This window comes from Calidris pugnax, unplaced genomic scaffold, assembly GCF_001431845.1.
Source record: "Calidris pugnax isolate Ruff unplaced genomic scaffold, ASM143184v1 scaffold20, whole genome shotgun sequence".
NCBI lineage: Eukaryota > Metazoa > Chordata > Aves > Charadriiformes > Scolopacidae > Calidris > Calidris pugnax.
The window spans coordinates 17,240,370-17,257,198 of record NW_015094510.1 but is presented as its reverse complement, the minus strand read 5'-3'; the positions used below and the strand labels follow the sequence as shown (position 1 = coordinate 17,257,198).

The following is a 16,829-nucleotide window of genomic DNA, read 5'->3' as shown; positions in this document are numbered from 1 at the left end:
CCTCCTCTTCCTCCTCCTCTTCCTCCTCCTCCTCCTCCTCGGCGGCAGGTCTCCTCAGGAAGCACCGCCTCCCCCCCGTCCCTCCGGGCAGGGCTCGGGCCCGGCGCACCGCGGCCCGGTGTGGTATGAGGGGAGGCGGCAGAGGCCTCCCCCTGGGACGGGGGGTTTGTTCTCCCGCAGCCACCACTCGCAGATTCTGTCTCTGTACGTACTGGCCCCGCTCTCCGGCCAGAAGAGGACGGTATTCGATGTCCTGTCTTCCAGCCCTGCCTTAATCTCCTGCTTGTAAGTGAACGCCTCTTTAGGGAGAGGTACCTGGTCTGCTCTCTGGGAACCTGTGCAAGTTCACTCTGTTTGGCCGAGGACGGGATGTCCAAAATACCCTGCGCCTCCTGCCGTCTCTAAAAGGATCCCCGTGAATATGCTCATGGGGCAATTTCTACTGGAGGATGTCCAGGCTGATATACTTCGCCTCCTGTTTTGTCTTGATTTGGGAGTTTATGCACAGACCAGAGGATTAGTGTAAAGATAAGACTGAACAGTGCTGTTTCTTAAAATGCTACTAATGATGTGTTCAGTAAACAGCAAGACTTCCTATTTCTAAAATGCCTTCCCTGGGACAATGTAGGAAAGTAATCCTGCTCTCCTGGACCCTGGGAAGTGCTGAGTAAAAATATCAGTCTGTAAGTGAGGAGGTGCCTAGGCAGAACAGGCCACAACTTTTCTCGTCTCCTGTCACATTGCTAGGTGCCTTTTTTCCCCAACACATTCTCCATTAAAAAATAAATAAAAGGCTTTATGTGGCAAATTTGATCCAGATAACTCGGTCTTCAGTCTCTTGCAGAGTTCCAAAATTTGAGGACATTTCAAGTCCTGTTTGAACAGGACCTTTCCAGAACCTGTGATCTTTCAGCCTCTTTGAGGTCAGTGTCATCTCTTTCATGTCATAGCTACCTGTGCGTTTTGAGGTCTAGACGCTGGTAGGGATGCTTATGAAGGTCATCCTGTGTCTTCTTCATCAGAAGAGTCCTGGCTGGAAAATGCTGGATCAGTTGTTTGGCCATTGCTATAGCCCGAAGCAGAGAGACAATGTCCCTACTGTAGTGGGAGTGAAAAGAGTTCAGCATGAATAATGGTTATTTGATTCTGACTTGTCTGGATTGAGTTTTCCATTTATGGAGAGTCACCATGTGGGGATGGAACTGGAAATGTGTCAGGCCCTCAAAGTTAGACTTGTATTGGTTATTTGTCTGATGGTTTTATTTAAATATCTTCACTGTCCTAAGTACCACTGACTGTAGGTTTTACCAGGTCATCTCTGCCTTAATGTAAGCAGGTAAATTGAAACAGTTCTGTTGGGAGGACCAGGAAGCATGACCTAACATATAATTTCTGAACCAGCAGCTCTCATAAGTGGAGTGGCACAGGAATTAGTTTCTCTCCCTTAATCTTTTTCCTATTCCCCAACAGACCAGTTGCCTGAGAAGCCTGTGAGATGCTTGCAGAAGAGACCTTTGCTGGATTCACATTTCTCAGCTCAAGACACCTTTCTTGTAATACCAACATTTGCAGATAATTGCCTGGGTGCAGAGAAGAGGCACGGTTCTTCTAGGGAACAAGAAGTCCGGTCTGTTTTAGATGCTGAAATTTGTGTCTCTCCACTGACTTGAAAAGGAGCTTATGGCCACTCCCTTGGAAGGTATGACTCTTAGATTGAGTGTCTTTACGAAGCTGAAGCATGACAGGGTAGCCAGCGCTTAATTAAGATGAGACAAGTAATGCTGAAGAGTTTCAGGAAGCAAGAAGAATAATTAATGAGGGAGACACCTACATACCTGGCTTTTGAGTTGCCTGGGTCATAAATGGCAGATGTAGTGTTTTGGGTTCACATTCAGCTCTCTGAAAAATCATTTAGCAAAAGTACTCAGAAAAGCCTTTGGCTTTACGTGGCTAAAACAGTACAACTTGTTCTTTCCAGCCGATTGCAGGGTTAGCTGTACTGAAATGGGGATTTAACCTATGAAGGTTGCAGCACAAGTCCTACACTTTCTTCAGGGTTACAATCCTAAGTGTCAGAAGTATATTTCAGCTTGAGCCCAGCAAAATATCTTGCTTTTCCTGAAACCACGTGATCAACTTCTTAGAAGTTCCCCAGATCTCCTATTAACGAATGCGTGTGTCTGTGCATTTGGCAGCTGGATAAAAAAGACTGATTTGCACAGTCCCAATGGAAAGAGCTGCCTCGTGGCAGGACGCTGTGTTTGCAGCGCGTAAACTTTCCGGCAGGGTGAGCCTCAGACTTGATTCAAGTCGCTGTACAGCCGGAGGTGCTCTGCGTGCACAGCGTAGCCTCTGTGAGACATAGGTCTGGCACTTCCCACAAATATTGCAATTTTTGCATCAGTGCAGATCGACTGTCCAGCGTCAGCATTGCACAGCATATACAGTCATGTAATTTCCTGGTGACAGAGAATTGGGGGAGTTGTTTTGGGGAAAAAAATTCATAGATACTGTTCTTGTCTTGCTTTCACTCCCACGGCAAACAGCGGATAGACCAGAAGAATTATTTTGGTAGCAGCCCACTCTGATTTATATTTATTTTTATTTTTTTAAGCTTTCTAGCCCTTTCCTTACCATGGGCACTCATTTCTTGAATGGAGTAAGCAAGGAAACATGATGTCCTTGCAGGCTGCATACAACCTATATGGTGTAGCTCAGGCACATTGTAATAAAGCATCTGCAGAAGCAAATAGATATTCTGGATCTGGATAACTTTACCAATGTTAAATGGGGGAAAATAAGAGTTATTCACAGGATGACCAGACTAGATAGAAAAGGATTTGAAGAAAAGCTGCAGTGCATCTGCTTGTGTCTTTTTTTTTTTTTGTCTTTCCCCCCCCCCAAACCAACATGAGTTGCTACAGACAAAAACTGTCACACAAGTTCAAATGATAATTTTGAAACTTCTGCCAGTCCTGGCACAAATTCCTCAGGCCTAACTTTGCAGTCAGAAGATGTTTGATGGCCCCTGTTTCTTCTGCGGTTCTTCCAATGTGTTTTGTAGTCATCTCAGATGGCCTTCTTTTCATGGAAGGCTATTTTTATTTTGGAAGTAGTGTTCACTTGGTTGTTGTAGGGAGAAATCTGCATGATGGTGGCAGTATCGAATAGCTTTCTCCCATCTAATAATTTATAGTTCACAGAATCACAGAATGGTTGGGATTGCAAGTCTTCTTGTCCAGCCCCTCTGCCCAAGCTGGGCCACCTACAGCCAGTTGCCCAGGACCATGTTTACTCAGCTTTTGAGTATCTCCAACAATGGAGACTCCACAATCTCCCTGAGGAACCTGTGCCAGTGCTCGGTCACCCTCACAGTGAGGAAGTATTTCCTGATGTTCAGAGGGACCCTCCTGTGTTTCAGTTTGTTCCCGTTGCTTCTGGTCCTGTCCCTGGGCACCCTGGCTCTGTCCTCTTTGCACCCCCCCTTCAGGTATCTGTATACATCAATGAGATCCTCCCTGAGCTTTCTCTAGGCTGAACAGCCTCAGCTCTCTCAGCTTTTCCTCATAGGAGCTGTGCTCCGATCTCTTAATCATCTTAGCCTTTTTTTTTTTTTGTCTTTCCCCCCCCCCAAACCAACATGAGTTGCTACAGACAAAAACTGTCACACAAGTTCAAATGATAATTTTGAAACTTCTGCCAGTCCTGGCACAAATTCCTCAGGCCTAACTTTGCAGTCAGAAGATGTTTGATGGCCCCTGTTTCTTCTGCGGTTCTTCCAATGTGTTTTGTAGTCATCTCAGATGGCCTTCTTTTCATGGAAGGCTATTTTTATTTTGGAAGTAGTGTTCACTTGGTTGTTGTAGGGAGAAATCTGCATGATGGTGGCAGTATCGAATAGCTTTCTCCCATCTAATAATTTATAGTTCACAGAATCACAGAATGGTTGGGATTGCAAGTCTTCTTGTCCAGCCCCTCTGCCCAAGCTGGGCCACCTACAGCCAGTTGCCCAGGACCATGTTCACTCAGCTTTTGAGTATCTCCAACAATGGAGACTCCACAATCTCCCTGAGGAACCTGTGCCAGTGCTCGGTCACCCTCACAGTGAGGAAGTATTTCCTGATGTTCAGAGGGACCCTCCTGTGTTTCAGTTTGTTCCCGTTGCTTCTGGTCCTGTCCCTGGGCACCCTGGCTCTGTCCTCTTTGCACCCCCCCTTCAGGTATCTGTATACATCAATGAGATCCTCCCTGAGCTTTCTCTAGGCTGAACAGCCTCAGCTCTCTCAGCTTTTCCTCATAGGAGCTGTGCTCCGATCTCTTAATCATCTTAGCTGTTTTATTTTTTCTGTAGTCCATCTAATTAAAAAACCCCCACATGTTAATACTTTCGAAGTTCTTGTGTTGACTTTTCTTTAATCGCGGGCTATCCAGCTTCTGACGTGAGCAATATGAAAACTGTGTTGCTGACAGCTTTACGGACTCCAAGGGACACCTTTAATGTGTGAATGTCCAACACAGACTAATTGAGTTGTCACCACTTAACAACTTCCCCACCTTAATGCATATGTAGCAGATGATATTGTACGCATGTATTTAGGGTATTGGCAATAACTTGGGCAAGAGCCGCGCTGAGCTCTCTGGGGTGTTGCCACTCCAGCAGTGAGAACGCTATTAAAAACCTCGTCTGTAGAAATTCCACGGGGCTGACATGCCAACGAAATTAAACTAGCCTTGTCATGAGGTCGGCTTTGTTTTCATCTTCCCGGAGATGTACCAAGTTTTTAATCTTTTGCTGCCTCTGTAAGCGTTTTTGTCCTGTTTTAATTGCTTTCCTTATTAAGGTCCTTACTCTGAAGGAAAATCCATGCAAACCGGCCTTCTGAAGGGAGTGGTATTCAGAACAAATAGGAGAATCCACTCAGGGTGTATATATTCTCTGCAAGCCTGCAAGGCATTTGAGACAGTTTTAAACTGTATTTTTCTAACTCTCATTCTTGCTGAGTACTCCACATACGAGTCGCTTGGTAAGATAAAACCACTGGCAAGTAATAACACAAAGCAACAGGATTAATATTGTGTAAGGATATTCATATGACAGTCATGTGGTCTTTTATACTTTCTTGTACAGTTGGTTACTTTCTTTCAGAGACACGCACTATATAGCCCTGAGTCTCTCATCCAGGGCTGCTGTCTGAGCTACCAAAATGCCTTTTAGCAGAAGGAATCTTAGATCATTCATATACACAGTAAATTTTTCCTTTTTCCACGCGTCTTGTGATAGGCTGTTAGATGTTACAGTACATTTGTTCTTCATCGCATGGTAACAGGAGGCAGAAATAAAGTCGCACCAGTTGTGTGCTAAATATTTGCAAAGTATTGGAAATAAATTGTGGCACTGATATATCTGGGACAAAACACTATGAGGTTGTTTCTACTGATATGTGGTAATATTAAAGTTTCTAAATACAAGCAGTTCTAGTAAAAACTTTTAACTGTCTTCTTTACTTTTGAGCTAGATGTTCTAGGGCATGGGTTTTCGCACCATGGATCTGTGAGCAAAAGCTGCCCCTTTTATGACAGAAGCAATGAAGGATTAAGCAGGTTGGGTCTACACAAAAGTTTTGCCAGAGCTCCTATAAAGCACGTTTATTTGTAACACCAGAAAATTTAAGCGTGTTGAACCCATACCTTTTGTGTAACAGGAGATTATTTTCACCAAAATTGCCCCAGTTGGACAAGGACCATGCAGGAAAACAAATCAGTTCCACTGTTGGAGTTTAATCCTGTAGATTGTGTCAGTGTTTCAACCTCCCATGGGCTCTGCTGTCACTTCTCCTCAACAGTCATCAGCAGGAAAAATCAAAATGTCTGCCATTTTTTAGTGAAGGAAATGTATTCAAGCAACTCAGAGCACAGGCAGAAATGAGATGACAAGTGATGCAGCCCTCCTGATAATATCGATGAGCTTGCAAAATAACATGTACACTCACCATAAGTCCCATTTTTTTCAGCTGGAAGTTTGGGATTCTTGAGGAGCCAGGGCCTATTTTTGAGTGTCTGTAATAGCAGACTCAAACCCTTCTTGCTTTTCTTTCTCCCTTATGCAGATACTAATGTCTCTGTGGCCATCTGTACCTTATCAGGACATGAAGGGGATCATGAAGGACCACCTCTTTCACAGTCACACCTTAACGTCTGTTTAAATCAGCTATGAAACTGCTCAGGAAGCTGCAAAACTTCACAGTGTAAATTTTTTACAGAGTTAGGCACCTCCATCACAAAACTTTAAGGAGTTCATATACTGAAAAAGAAGCACCCTGCACTAACTTGTTCAAGGTGCATTCGGGCATGTGTGCTTGTGTGTGCTTCTCTTTGCCTGTTTCAGGAAGCAAGGGAGAGTGCAATTTGGATGAAAATTCAAATTGTTTCTCATGAAGCCAGGAACGAGGCAGGATTTGCATTCTGTGTTCACGTCTGGCTCCCTGGCACTGATCAAGAAAGTGAAAGGAGCCAGAAACTGGCTGCGGAGCAGGACAGAAGGGAGTTAGAATTATTGGAGGAGACTGTTTGGCTAGTCCAGACATGAGAGATGCAGGCACTGTGCCTCGTCACCTCCTCTGACTTATTTCTATTCTGGGGATGCAAAAAGCTTGAAAGGTTGGTGATTTTCCCATGGGGTTGATTCAAAGATTCTCTTCTGGGGGGTGAACTAGGGCTGCTTAACAGTGGTTCCCTGCTGCACTACCTTTTCTTTCAACAAGCAGAGGTAGCAGGAGGGAACGATAAATGAACTGAGCCTGAATTTCCATGGATTAGCATCTCTGCTTCCCAGGAATTGAGGGCAGTTAATAAATGTCAGAAGGTTGCTCAGCAACTCGGGATGGTTACCTTCTTTTATACTGAGCTGCAGAATGCATCAGTTTTGACTAAACGCGTCCTTGGAAGAAACATTCTTGTCTGGACAGCAGACTGAGGTGAACTCTGGAAATAGCAGGATTGCCAAGGGCTGAAAAAACTCTCCATTTCACTGTCAGAAAGCTTTTTTGTATTTCCCTTTTCTTACAAGTGCCAGGAACTCTTTCTTTAGGAGTCAAATGTCTCCAGTTTCCCCTGCGTGCTCGTGCAATAAACAAAGACTATTTTTACAGTGAGTTTGAGTGGTGAAGAAGTCTGGTGAAGAAGTGGTGAAGCACGCGTGCCACAGAGAACAACCTGAGAAAACCTGCCTGCATTTGTACGCAGGATTTTAACTGCATACTTCAATCCAGGTGTTAAATGTTTCAGATAAAAATAATTGTAAACAGAACGAGGTTTACTCTGCATTGCTATTTCCCTTAGATGTTTTCGAAGCAGCTGTTTGTGTGGAAGAAATGGCATGAAATTAATAGCAGAGTTTCACGTGTTGAGACTTTCATCCCTGACTGTTGCTTTAGTTCAGACATTTCCACCTGAATTCTTCCCCACTACTTGTTGTAGGCTGTCGTGTTACTTGATGTAATAGGGAATTATTATCAGGTATTCCAGCAGAAAAAAAACAGCAGCAAATATGTTTTCATCTTTATTTTTTATTTTTCCCCTCAATTTTTATAAGCCTCTGCTGTGAATCGTTACGGCTCTATCCAGGCAATCTTCACATATTTTCATGGTCACTTGGAAATATATTTTATCCACTGATAGAAACTGGGACCTCCCTGCCTGTGGCTTTTGCCTGAAAGTTGACTGTAAGTTCATGTGAGATATTAGACCTGGACAGGGCAGTGCTGTAATAGCTCCTAGCCCTGAAGAGCAAATAATTAACAGGATTTTTGTAGAAAAATAAGTTAGCTAAACAGCAGCTCACATACATTACAGTTTGGACCCCTGACAGCTGGGAAGAGCAGAACCTCTACCCCATGCAGAAGGGCCTTTGTGCCAGCCTGCCTGGGCTGTGGCTGAGCCCCTGTGGCTGTAGGGTCACCTGAGAGTCTACCCCCAACACCCTCATGACTTTTTTGACTTTTTCTACCCAGTGACTGCAACTGTTCCACAGGAAGACAAGGGAAAAAAGGAGGAAAAGAACCAAACTGATGATGTAGAAAGTGGAAACCCTACTTCCCAGGCAGAGTTTTGCCTGGAACACCAAGAAGGCAGGTAGGACTTTGCTCGGGACTCTGTGATGGAGGAGCCCAGGTCCTGTGGTGAGGAGTGCTGCTGTCAAGCTTTCTTGGGGATTTGGGAATTGCTGGAAACTCCTCTCTTTTTGTATAAAGGTGGTTTCTGCCAGGATAGGATAGCCAGAAACAACTGTTAAAGGAAAACTGAATATGGGCTTGCCTTTACATGTCTAGCCTGTCCTAACAAAGGCAGTATGTTTGTATTTTAGACATGGCATCTGTAATGCAAACACAAGATGCATGTTTATCTTTCTTTTTTTTCTTGAAATGTAGGTGATTGTGATGTATATAAATGAAATGGGATGACACAACCTTTTATTCAGAAGCCGAGCAGTTTGACTTGGGATTAAACACTGGCCATAGAACCAGAAATACAGGCTTAAATCAGAGTTACATTCTATTTCTTTTTTTCTGGTAATTTTTCTTCTTTTTTGCATGCTTTACAAGTACGATGTGGTTTATGTTATTTACATAGCGTAAGGTGTCTCATCAAAGTGAAATCTCTTTGGCTGTCAAACATGACAAGAATGACTAGAAACAAGTGCTGGCAAGGAAATAACAGTAAATGTAGATGGTGTGGACTTTACAGTCAGGGACAGTTTAGAGGCTGTGTATTATATATGAATGTCACTTAATACACAGGCTTACATTCCTGATCCTTATAGAGAAAAAATAATTGCAGATTTGGCAAAGCATCTTAGGATCTCCTATTTGTTTGCCTTCTACAGGATAAACAGCAGCTTACCTTGGAAAAAAAATAATCAGTCTTCCCATTTACTTAACTCACAATTCAGAGAGTTACCACTTTATCTATTCAAAACAAGTGTGAAAGATATTTTTTAAAACCCACAAAAAATACTGAGGAATTTACAAAACTAAATTGGAATTAAGAACTTGAATCTTATTTCTAAATGTAGATAGCAAATGTAGGTGACAAAACTATGATCTTTAGTGATAACTTACATAGTTCACAAATAATAGGTTTTTCTGCCTTCTCAAATTAGCCTTTAAAAAGAGTTACTTTTGTAATATTACTCATTCTCAAGTTATATTTGAAATATTGCAGTTATGATGGATAAAATGTAGGTCCTTTTGCTCTGTATGGAGTTCAAAAAACCTTTGGCTGAAACTTTACAAGCCAAAACCAGCTCCGAGCAAGAGCGAAGCATGGACAACGTCAGAAAATTAAGTTGGAAACACAGAAGTGAAAATACTGGTTTCATGGTGGCACTGCCCGTTGGGTTCTGCCTCCCGCCTTCACCTGCTACGTGAATGAACGTTACAGGAAATCTGAACTCAAATTAATTTATGCAGATTGCAATTGTTCTTTGCACTTAAACCTTGACCCAAAAGGTGTGCCCTTTCCTGTGGTAATATGATCAGCCTGGTAGTTTTCAGGTACTTGTAAACAAATTCCTGCAGTATAAATAGACAGATAACAGGAATTATCATAATGAAATCAACACTGCTAAAAGCAGACAAAGTACCAAGTCCACACAATTTGCAATCGCATTAGAAGCTGTGGAATGAAAAAAGCTAGTACGCATTTTGGGACCCTGTTACAAAAGAGATACTCCACTGAGTTTTGCTGGTTTAGAGCAAACAACCCTTTTTTAAATATTTAAAGAAGATTGAGTCTGCTTCCTGAAAAACTGAAGCCAAAGTCTGAGCTGATCTGATTTGAAATGAGGCCATCAACTCTTAAGCAATTTTATTCATGGCAGGTAGGAATTTGATTCCTTGTACTCAGCGTTATGTATGGGTTCCTTTTTTTCTAACAGTGTAAGAAATATGATCATGTTTCTACATATGTTGAAAGACATATGTATACCATTTGTGCTGTAGAAATGCTTGTGTGTCTGATGGCTGCCAGTTTTCTTACAACCGTAGCCAAAGAGTTGTCTTTCTGATTTCATGGCTCAAAATTAGGAGCAAATGTCCCTAAGGAGGGAGTTTTGTTGCCTGTTCAATGCTAAAAAGATATGGCCTTTTCTGATTTTCTGTAATAAGCGTGTCAGTTAGTTTGGAGAAGTCAGGGGCGTAGTTATGTACCATGAATCTGACCAAGCTTTCACTGAACTTTCAGCTGCAGCTGATTTGAGTGTACAGGGGAAACGTGAGGCTTGTGTTGCTTAGTAGGACTGAAAAATGGCTGCTGAGCAAGCTCTGGGATTTGCTTGAAGAAAAAGTGCATATGTTTACTAACAACTTCTCTTTTGGCTTAAAGAGGACACTGGAAGAGGAGAAATAGTTGTTTCACACAAGGGCTGGATGTTTCATGGGTTCCTCTCCAAGCAATGTCGTTAACAAGTTGTTGGTAACTGTGAGTTACCAGCACTGTTGTTTGTGAAGTTACTCAGAGCTTTGCAATACTTTGCTGCCCCCTTCCCCCTTTATTTTTCCTTAAAGCTTCAGTTCCTGCAGGTGAATTATATGTATAAAAACAAAGTCAGACTAACTCTGTTATGATGGGGGAAAAAAAATAAAATTAGCCAACTGCATCCTGAAGACAAGTTAAAAAGAACTCAAAATACTATCAAACATGAAATTACTTGGATTTTAGCTTCATATCATTGTTTGTATGCCTCGGGATGGATTGCATTTCAGTGGTTTAAAATTATGGCTGAGGAGGGGAGTAGGAAAACAATTAACATTGAAAGGCAGACTGGATTTCTAGAGTGCTGCATTAGTACTAATACGTCCCTCTTTGCACTGATGTGATGGGCTCATATCTGAACGGGTTCCTCTTGTGCATTTGTCAGATTGAGGCAATGTGTACCCCTTACCTCCAGACTCCCATTTTTTATCCTGAACCCAGGCTTCTCATCTTTCAAGGCATTGTTAAGACTGCTTTCAGATGCTTGCTTTGGGCAAGAAGCCAGAGGGATTAGACGCAGGCCAGATCATCCTATAAAGCCAGGGATGAATGCACCCAGGAAATACAATTTACCTGAAGAAATAGAATTTACCAGTTCTTGTGTGTTTATCATATTCTCCCATAATAGTGGGTAATGTAAAGGGGAAAACTCATCTTTTATCAGCTCTAGAGACTTTAAGTCAAAAGGATTTCATTTTCTTGGGATCTTCTGCATTTTTTGTCATGAAAATGCAAACATCTCTGCCTGGCATTAGCAGGGAGCTGTGAAGGCAGCAGGCTTATTCTGTTTGCCATTTAAACCTCACGCTACCAACCTCAGTGACTCTTTCTGGCAAAACTCCTAAATTGTGCAAAATCTAGCCTTGAACCAGGGCATGATAGTGTTATCAGATGAGATGGACAACGTTGCCCTTCTTATTTCAGCCTTCACTAAAATGCTAAAAAAGTAGGACTCTGTCAGAGTTCAGCAGCAGGCGATCGTAGACATTAACCCCACGCAGCTGCCTCCCTTCCCTGGCAGATACTGCCACCCTTGAGGTGCTGATATCGGATCCCTTCCTGAATGATAAGAGACTTGTAGGGTGATTGGGATGGGGCAGGACCTCTGAGCTTTCAGTCTGGTGTCTTAAGGTAAAAGGAAAATGTTTGGTTTTACAAGGTGCTCAGTGGTTTCTGCTTTGTGGATGGTACCTCTTCTCCAAGAGCTGGTGCTTGTAACTCAGTCAGCTGCACAGGTTTCATTTGCCATTGCCATATAGCTCTGCTTGAGCTATTTTAAATCAGCTAGACTGGTTAAAATATCTCTTCTGCCCCTTTCATCTGAAGAACTGTAGAAAACATTTTTTTCCAGCCAAATAATTCTTTTTAATGTGGGTAAATACCTTGTAAGCTGAATGTGTTCAAAGCACAACCTTGTCTGTTTCCTCTCTCCCTCCAAATCAGTATTCAGTATTCAGGACTCTGCCTAAGGCAAAGGACTATGGGGCACTAAGTAAGAACTTGTCTCAGTCGCTTTTAGAAGCAAACAAACAAACAAAAATTTTTGTCTTAGAGTTGCTCAGAAGTTGGGGGGAAAAAAAGATGAGTGAGAGGAATTGGAAAGAAGATATTTACTAAACATCCCTTTATTCTGTCAGCCTAAGTTGAGATTTGCTGGTGAACCTGAAATGAAGAATTAAAAAAACCAACTGATTTTGCAGTATGTTTCATCATATGATAGTTTAATAAATATTAGTTACTTACAGAAACATGCTGTGTAGGGTTTGGGATATTTTTACTAGTAAAGATGTTGTCTGAAATGAGTGGACCAAGTATATACTTTGGAGGTGGACAGAAACTGGAATTCCTGTTCCATAAAACACTCTAGAAATTTCCATTATTTGGAATTAGGATGCAGAGCTGAATTTCTGAATATCTTTGATTTGGGATTAGAGAATTGTTTTGTTTTAGAAAGACAAACCCCATATTTTAAACATGTATGTATCTTTAGTATGTAGATATAGCATTAATATTTAAAGACATTGTAATGACATATTTTCACATAAGTCAAATTGTGTGATCTTCAATAGCCTGTTTCAAAATCAGTTTAAATCAGTAATTCCTGAAAATATTTTGCCGTTAACACAGTTTTCTTTTTCAGAAAAGTGTTTCATCTGAATTCAGGTGTGGTTTTAATCAATTTCATTGATAAATACAGAACAACACACAGATGCTTTACTCTGTAGTAATACTCTTTTGAAGGGCCATTTCTCGAAATGTTTTCAAAATACCCTATTTAAAAGTTTGATATGATCACTGATCTTGTATATTAAGAAAAGGGTACAAAATTGTGCTACAACACTATTTTGAGTTTCGATTCAGTGGCAGAAGACCTTCTTTTTTCCAAAGGTGGTTCTTAACTCCGAAGTCAAGCACAGGATAATGTACTCAGAGAGAAAGATTCATCTTTGTGGGGAAGTTATGTCAGGGAGGCAAGGCAGGATGCTGATGTCCTGCACGGTGGCTTTGTGGCAAGGGTGTGAGAGACCTATCTCCGCTTTTGGAAGTAAACAGAATCTGGATTTGGCCTGCCATCTATTCCCATGGGTTTTTGTGACGTGAGGGAGATAATGCTGAGATTTTAACCCTGTGTGCTACCCTCTGCGTAGGAGTAAATTTGGTGCCTTTTTCCAACAAGTCCAAAAGATTCTGTTTAAACGTAAAACAAGTGTTTTAAGGCTTGCCTGTGCAGTGAGGTCACTGCATGGCCTGGGAGGGTGTGAACTGACAACATATCAACTATATAAGTTCCCTGCATGGCTGTCCTTTAGGTGTCCCTGTTCAGGGGTGTTTTCAGAAGCGGACGGCCCTACTGTGGGCTTAAGGAACTAGAGATCCCACTCACCAAGTTAGCACAGCGCTGTGAATTTGCTGCAGGCAATCCCAGAGAAATATATCCAGGTTGGCTCAAGGCACTGCTAGTGATGGTACCTATGGTGGATGGCTGTCTAAATTAGATGTTCCTGTAGTTGTTGAGCGGATTTAAGGGGAACTGAGTTTGCCAAAGGGAGTATTTTATTCTTTTTTCTGTACTTTTTGGCACTAATTGCTCATTGGATTTGTTTGTTTGTTTGTTTTAAGTAAAGTTTGATGATGGTAAAGATGAACATGAGGAAGGAATTTTTCACTGAAAGAGTGGTTGGGCATTGGAATAGGCTGCCCAGGGAGGTGGTTGAGTCACCGTCCCTGGATGTGTTTAAGGGATGTTTAGATGCGGTACTGAGGGATATGGTGTAGGGGAGGACTTTGTAGAGTAGGGTAGCTGGTTGGACTCGATGATCCCAAGGGTCTCTTCCAATCTCAATGATTCTATGATTCTATGATTCTATGCGCATTTTTTAAAGTATGAATATTGTACCCACTCTTTTTCCCCCCACTCTTGAGACATAGAATGAATGCTCTCGTGCCCTAAAATGAGTGAAAGACCTTTGGTCTAGCAGCTTTATCTGATGACATAATCACAGGCACGTTTTCGGCTTTAGAAGGGACCGCTTTTTCTCCAAGAAATCCCCGGTGATTTCCTAGAAGAGGGAAAGGGAACAGCGTTGCCCTTTGCAGGCGCTGTGATGATTGCGCGTGGCCCCGAGGAGCGGGAGTTAATTAGGCCCTGGCTGGCAGCGCACAGGTCGTGTTTGCCTACGGCTTGTGACAGGCAGCCTTGGCCGAGCCCGCTGCGCCGCCCTGCGCAGAGAGCAGCAGCGCTGAGCCCCGCTCGGCAAGCACAGGGGATGCCAGGTGGTGGGAAGCCTCTAAATCCAGCCAGAAAAGCAGGTAGCCGAGCACAGCCTACACAAGGATCACAGGATACAGCTGGGATTTCACGGCGAATGCCTCAGGAGCACGTTGATTAGACGGGCAGAACTCTTCAGGCTGGTGTAAATGTAGCTGTTGGAAGAAGCGTGGCCGCTAAGAGACCACCTAACTGCTCTCGTAAAGCTTTCCTTTGGCATTGCAATATTTAAAGCCTGGAAAGATAATGGAGAGAAAACTGGACAATAAAAAGAAAAGGGAACTGTCCTGCTTAGCTACTTTAAACAACAAAAACATAACCCTGGTGTCTATTCGTAAGCAGCAGGCAGCTCACGATGTGCCTGAAATACTGATTATCGGTGAAAAGTCCGAGACAGGATCTCCGGTAAAAGCAAGCAGTAACTTGCAGAAAGAAGAGAAACTTTTGCAGAGTTACTCCATGGGAACGCCAGAAGTCAATACAGTTGAAAGACAGGTCAGTGAGCTGGGGGGTGTGTTGGGAGGGAAAAGGTGTTTCTGAACTGGAGAATTTAAAAAAAAACACATGTTGGATGTGGGTTGTGTGTTAAAGGAGGTTAAACCTTCTTTATCTAAATTGTCTCAGTCCCCTGCATGGATGCCTGCCCCGTAACAAGCAGTACACAAATGCAAAGTCCTCTGGAGAGCCTCTGAAAGCAGATGTTAATGATGAGTTATGCTGCAGTAGCTAATGAGCATTTTTTCAGCTCCACCTCTAATAACATAGAGCGGTGATTTTTAGTACGGAAACATATTAGTATTTCTCCTTTTAAACTGCAATTGTCTGAGTAGTCTGACAGTAGCTCCTACCAAGTTATTCTCTGGAATAACAGAAACTGCAGAAACATTAAAAGATCCTAATTGTCGGTAAGTAGTTTATTTATAACTACTAAGTGGATGCCAGCAAAAATTCTTGATAATACATCTGTGGCAACATTATTATTATTTTTTTCTTCAGTGTTGTATATAACTATGGTATTTTTAGAGATTAAGTGTTGCGAAGAAGAGGCTTAGAAATGCTGATAAAAACATGATGAAGTGTATTATTTGAAAAGGAGTTTTTGCTATTTAAAAGGTATGCAAATTACAGTAATGTAGGTTGGATCAGTGAATATTGTGTATATTTAAGGAAAAGAAACTCAGAACAAATTTTGTGTCCTTTGAAACTGTGTATGCGTAAATAATTAGTGTCAGACTGGAATGAAATAACAGCCAGGACAGACCAACTATACCTGAAGGCTTTTTCTGCCTCAAGTTACTTCTCATCCTGTAAATGTTTGCTAGAAAACAATCGTGACATAAATGACTTTGTTCTACCAACAGATCTCTTTTCTGTATTCAGTTCACTGGGGTATACACATTGCTGGTACTGGAGCCATGAAGAACATCACAGAGTGTTTTGCTTTAATTCTAAATTAGAAACAATCCACTTACAGCAAGCCTTTCCCCTTTCCCACTAGACCAAGCATGGTTTGCATAGCTCCTTTTAATTTAAAAGTACCTGTTAAGGTCTGTGAGGTTTGTTAACTACAGCACATGTAGGTATCATTTCAGTAGGATGGGCTGCAACTGCCTGAATCTTTCCCCATCACCTGTGCTGTTGGAGAAACCTGTTCCCCGAGGGGGAATGGCAGCCCCTTGGCAGAAGTGTTGGGGCAACTAAGTTAGTATTTTTAAAACAAAAGCACCATAAAGGCTGCTTTAAAGTAATACTTTCATTGAATCTTGATATCCAGGTGGAGAGGGTGGTTTTTCCCTTGTTTAAGACTCAGGAACTGTTTGAAAAATAACAAGTTGTGTTACTGAAAGTAGTAGTTACTTACATCTGCTAATCTTCACTAGGCTGGGGGGAGAAAGGGAAGGAAGGACAACCATTTAAGTTGTAATACATTTAAACAATACACACTAACAAGATGGGTGGACATGTTGCACTGAAATTTGTTAAGGAGGATGAGGGTTAGATTTCTGCTTACTCGGAAGTGCTGCTGATACAGGCACAAAATTGAAGACTCGGGACCTTTGATGTTCCTGGGGCTGCTCTGTCCTCACTTTGTTGTTCACTGGCTGCCTATAACAAACTGGGAAAGCATCTGAAGTATTTAATTAATAGTATGTGGCTTTTCAGTTGTGTGTTACTGCCTACCTGAATCCAAAGCCATGAATCAGCGGGTTGTGAAAGAACGAAGCAGGAAAGGTAGAACAGCAACACAGATAAGATAATTCTTTGGCAGTTGGTGTGCTCCAAGGTGAGAGGGCAATAGCTGGTTTCAGCCTGCGGAGCTACGGGGAGAAGGGCAGCCTGAAACCTTCAGAGACACCTGGTGAGAGGTTGGGTGGAAGAGCAGGCGGGGAGAGGCGGAGGGGAAGGCGTTGAAAGGGCTGGGTCCTGTTTCCTCGACAGCTGCCTGCCTGGAATCACGGTGAGGAGTCCTGCCCTTGAGTTTCAGGATGTGAAAATTGGCATCCCTGCAGGCCAGGAGAAGGAGGGTGGG

General features: G+C 42.5%; 1 protein-coding gene across 3 annotated transcripts in view; it reads left to right on the top strand.

Annotated features, from left to right (window-relative positions):
* The first annotated feature begins 7,868 nt into the window (after positions 1-7,868).
* The window catches only part of ATP7B (ATPase, Cu++ transporting, beta polypeptide), a 40,976-nt gene continuing 32,015 nt past the window's right edge, over positions 7,869-16,829 (top strand). For 2 of the 3 annotated variants that reach the window (XM_014966237.1, XM_014966238.1), the window contains exon 1: positions 14,341-14,794. In XM_014966237.1, the coding sequence (XP_014821723.1) occupies positions 14,546-14,794 (249 nt within the window). In that variant the 5' untranslated portion in view covers positions 14,341-14,545. Of the gene's footprint in view, positions 8,131-14,340; positions 14,795-16,829 lie in introns of those variants that run through there. The other variant, XM_014966239.1, reaches the window with a different exon arrangement.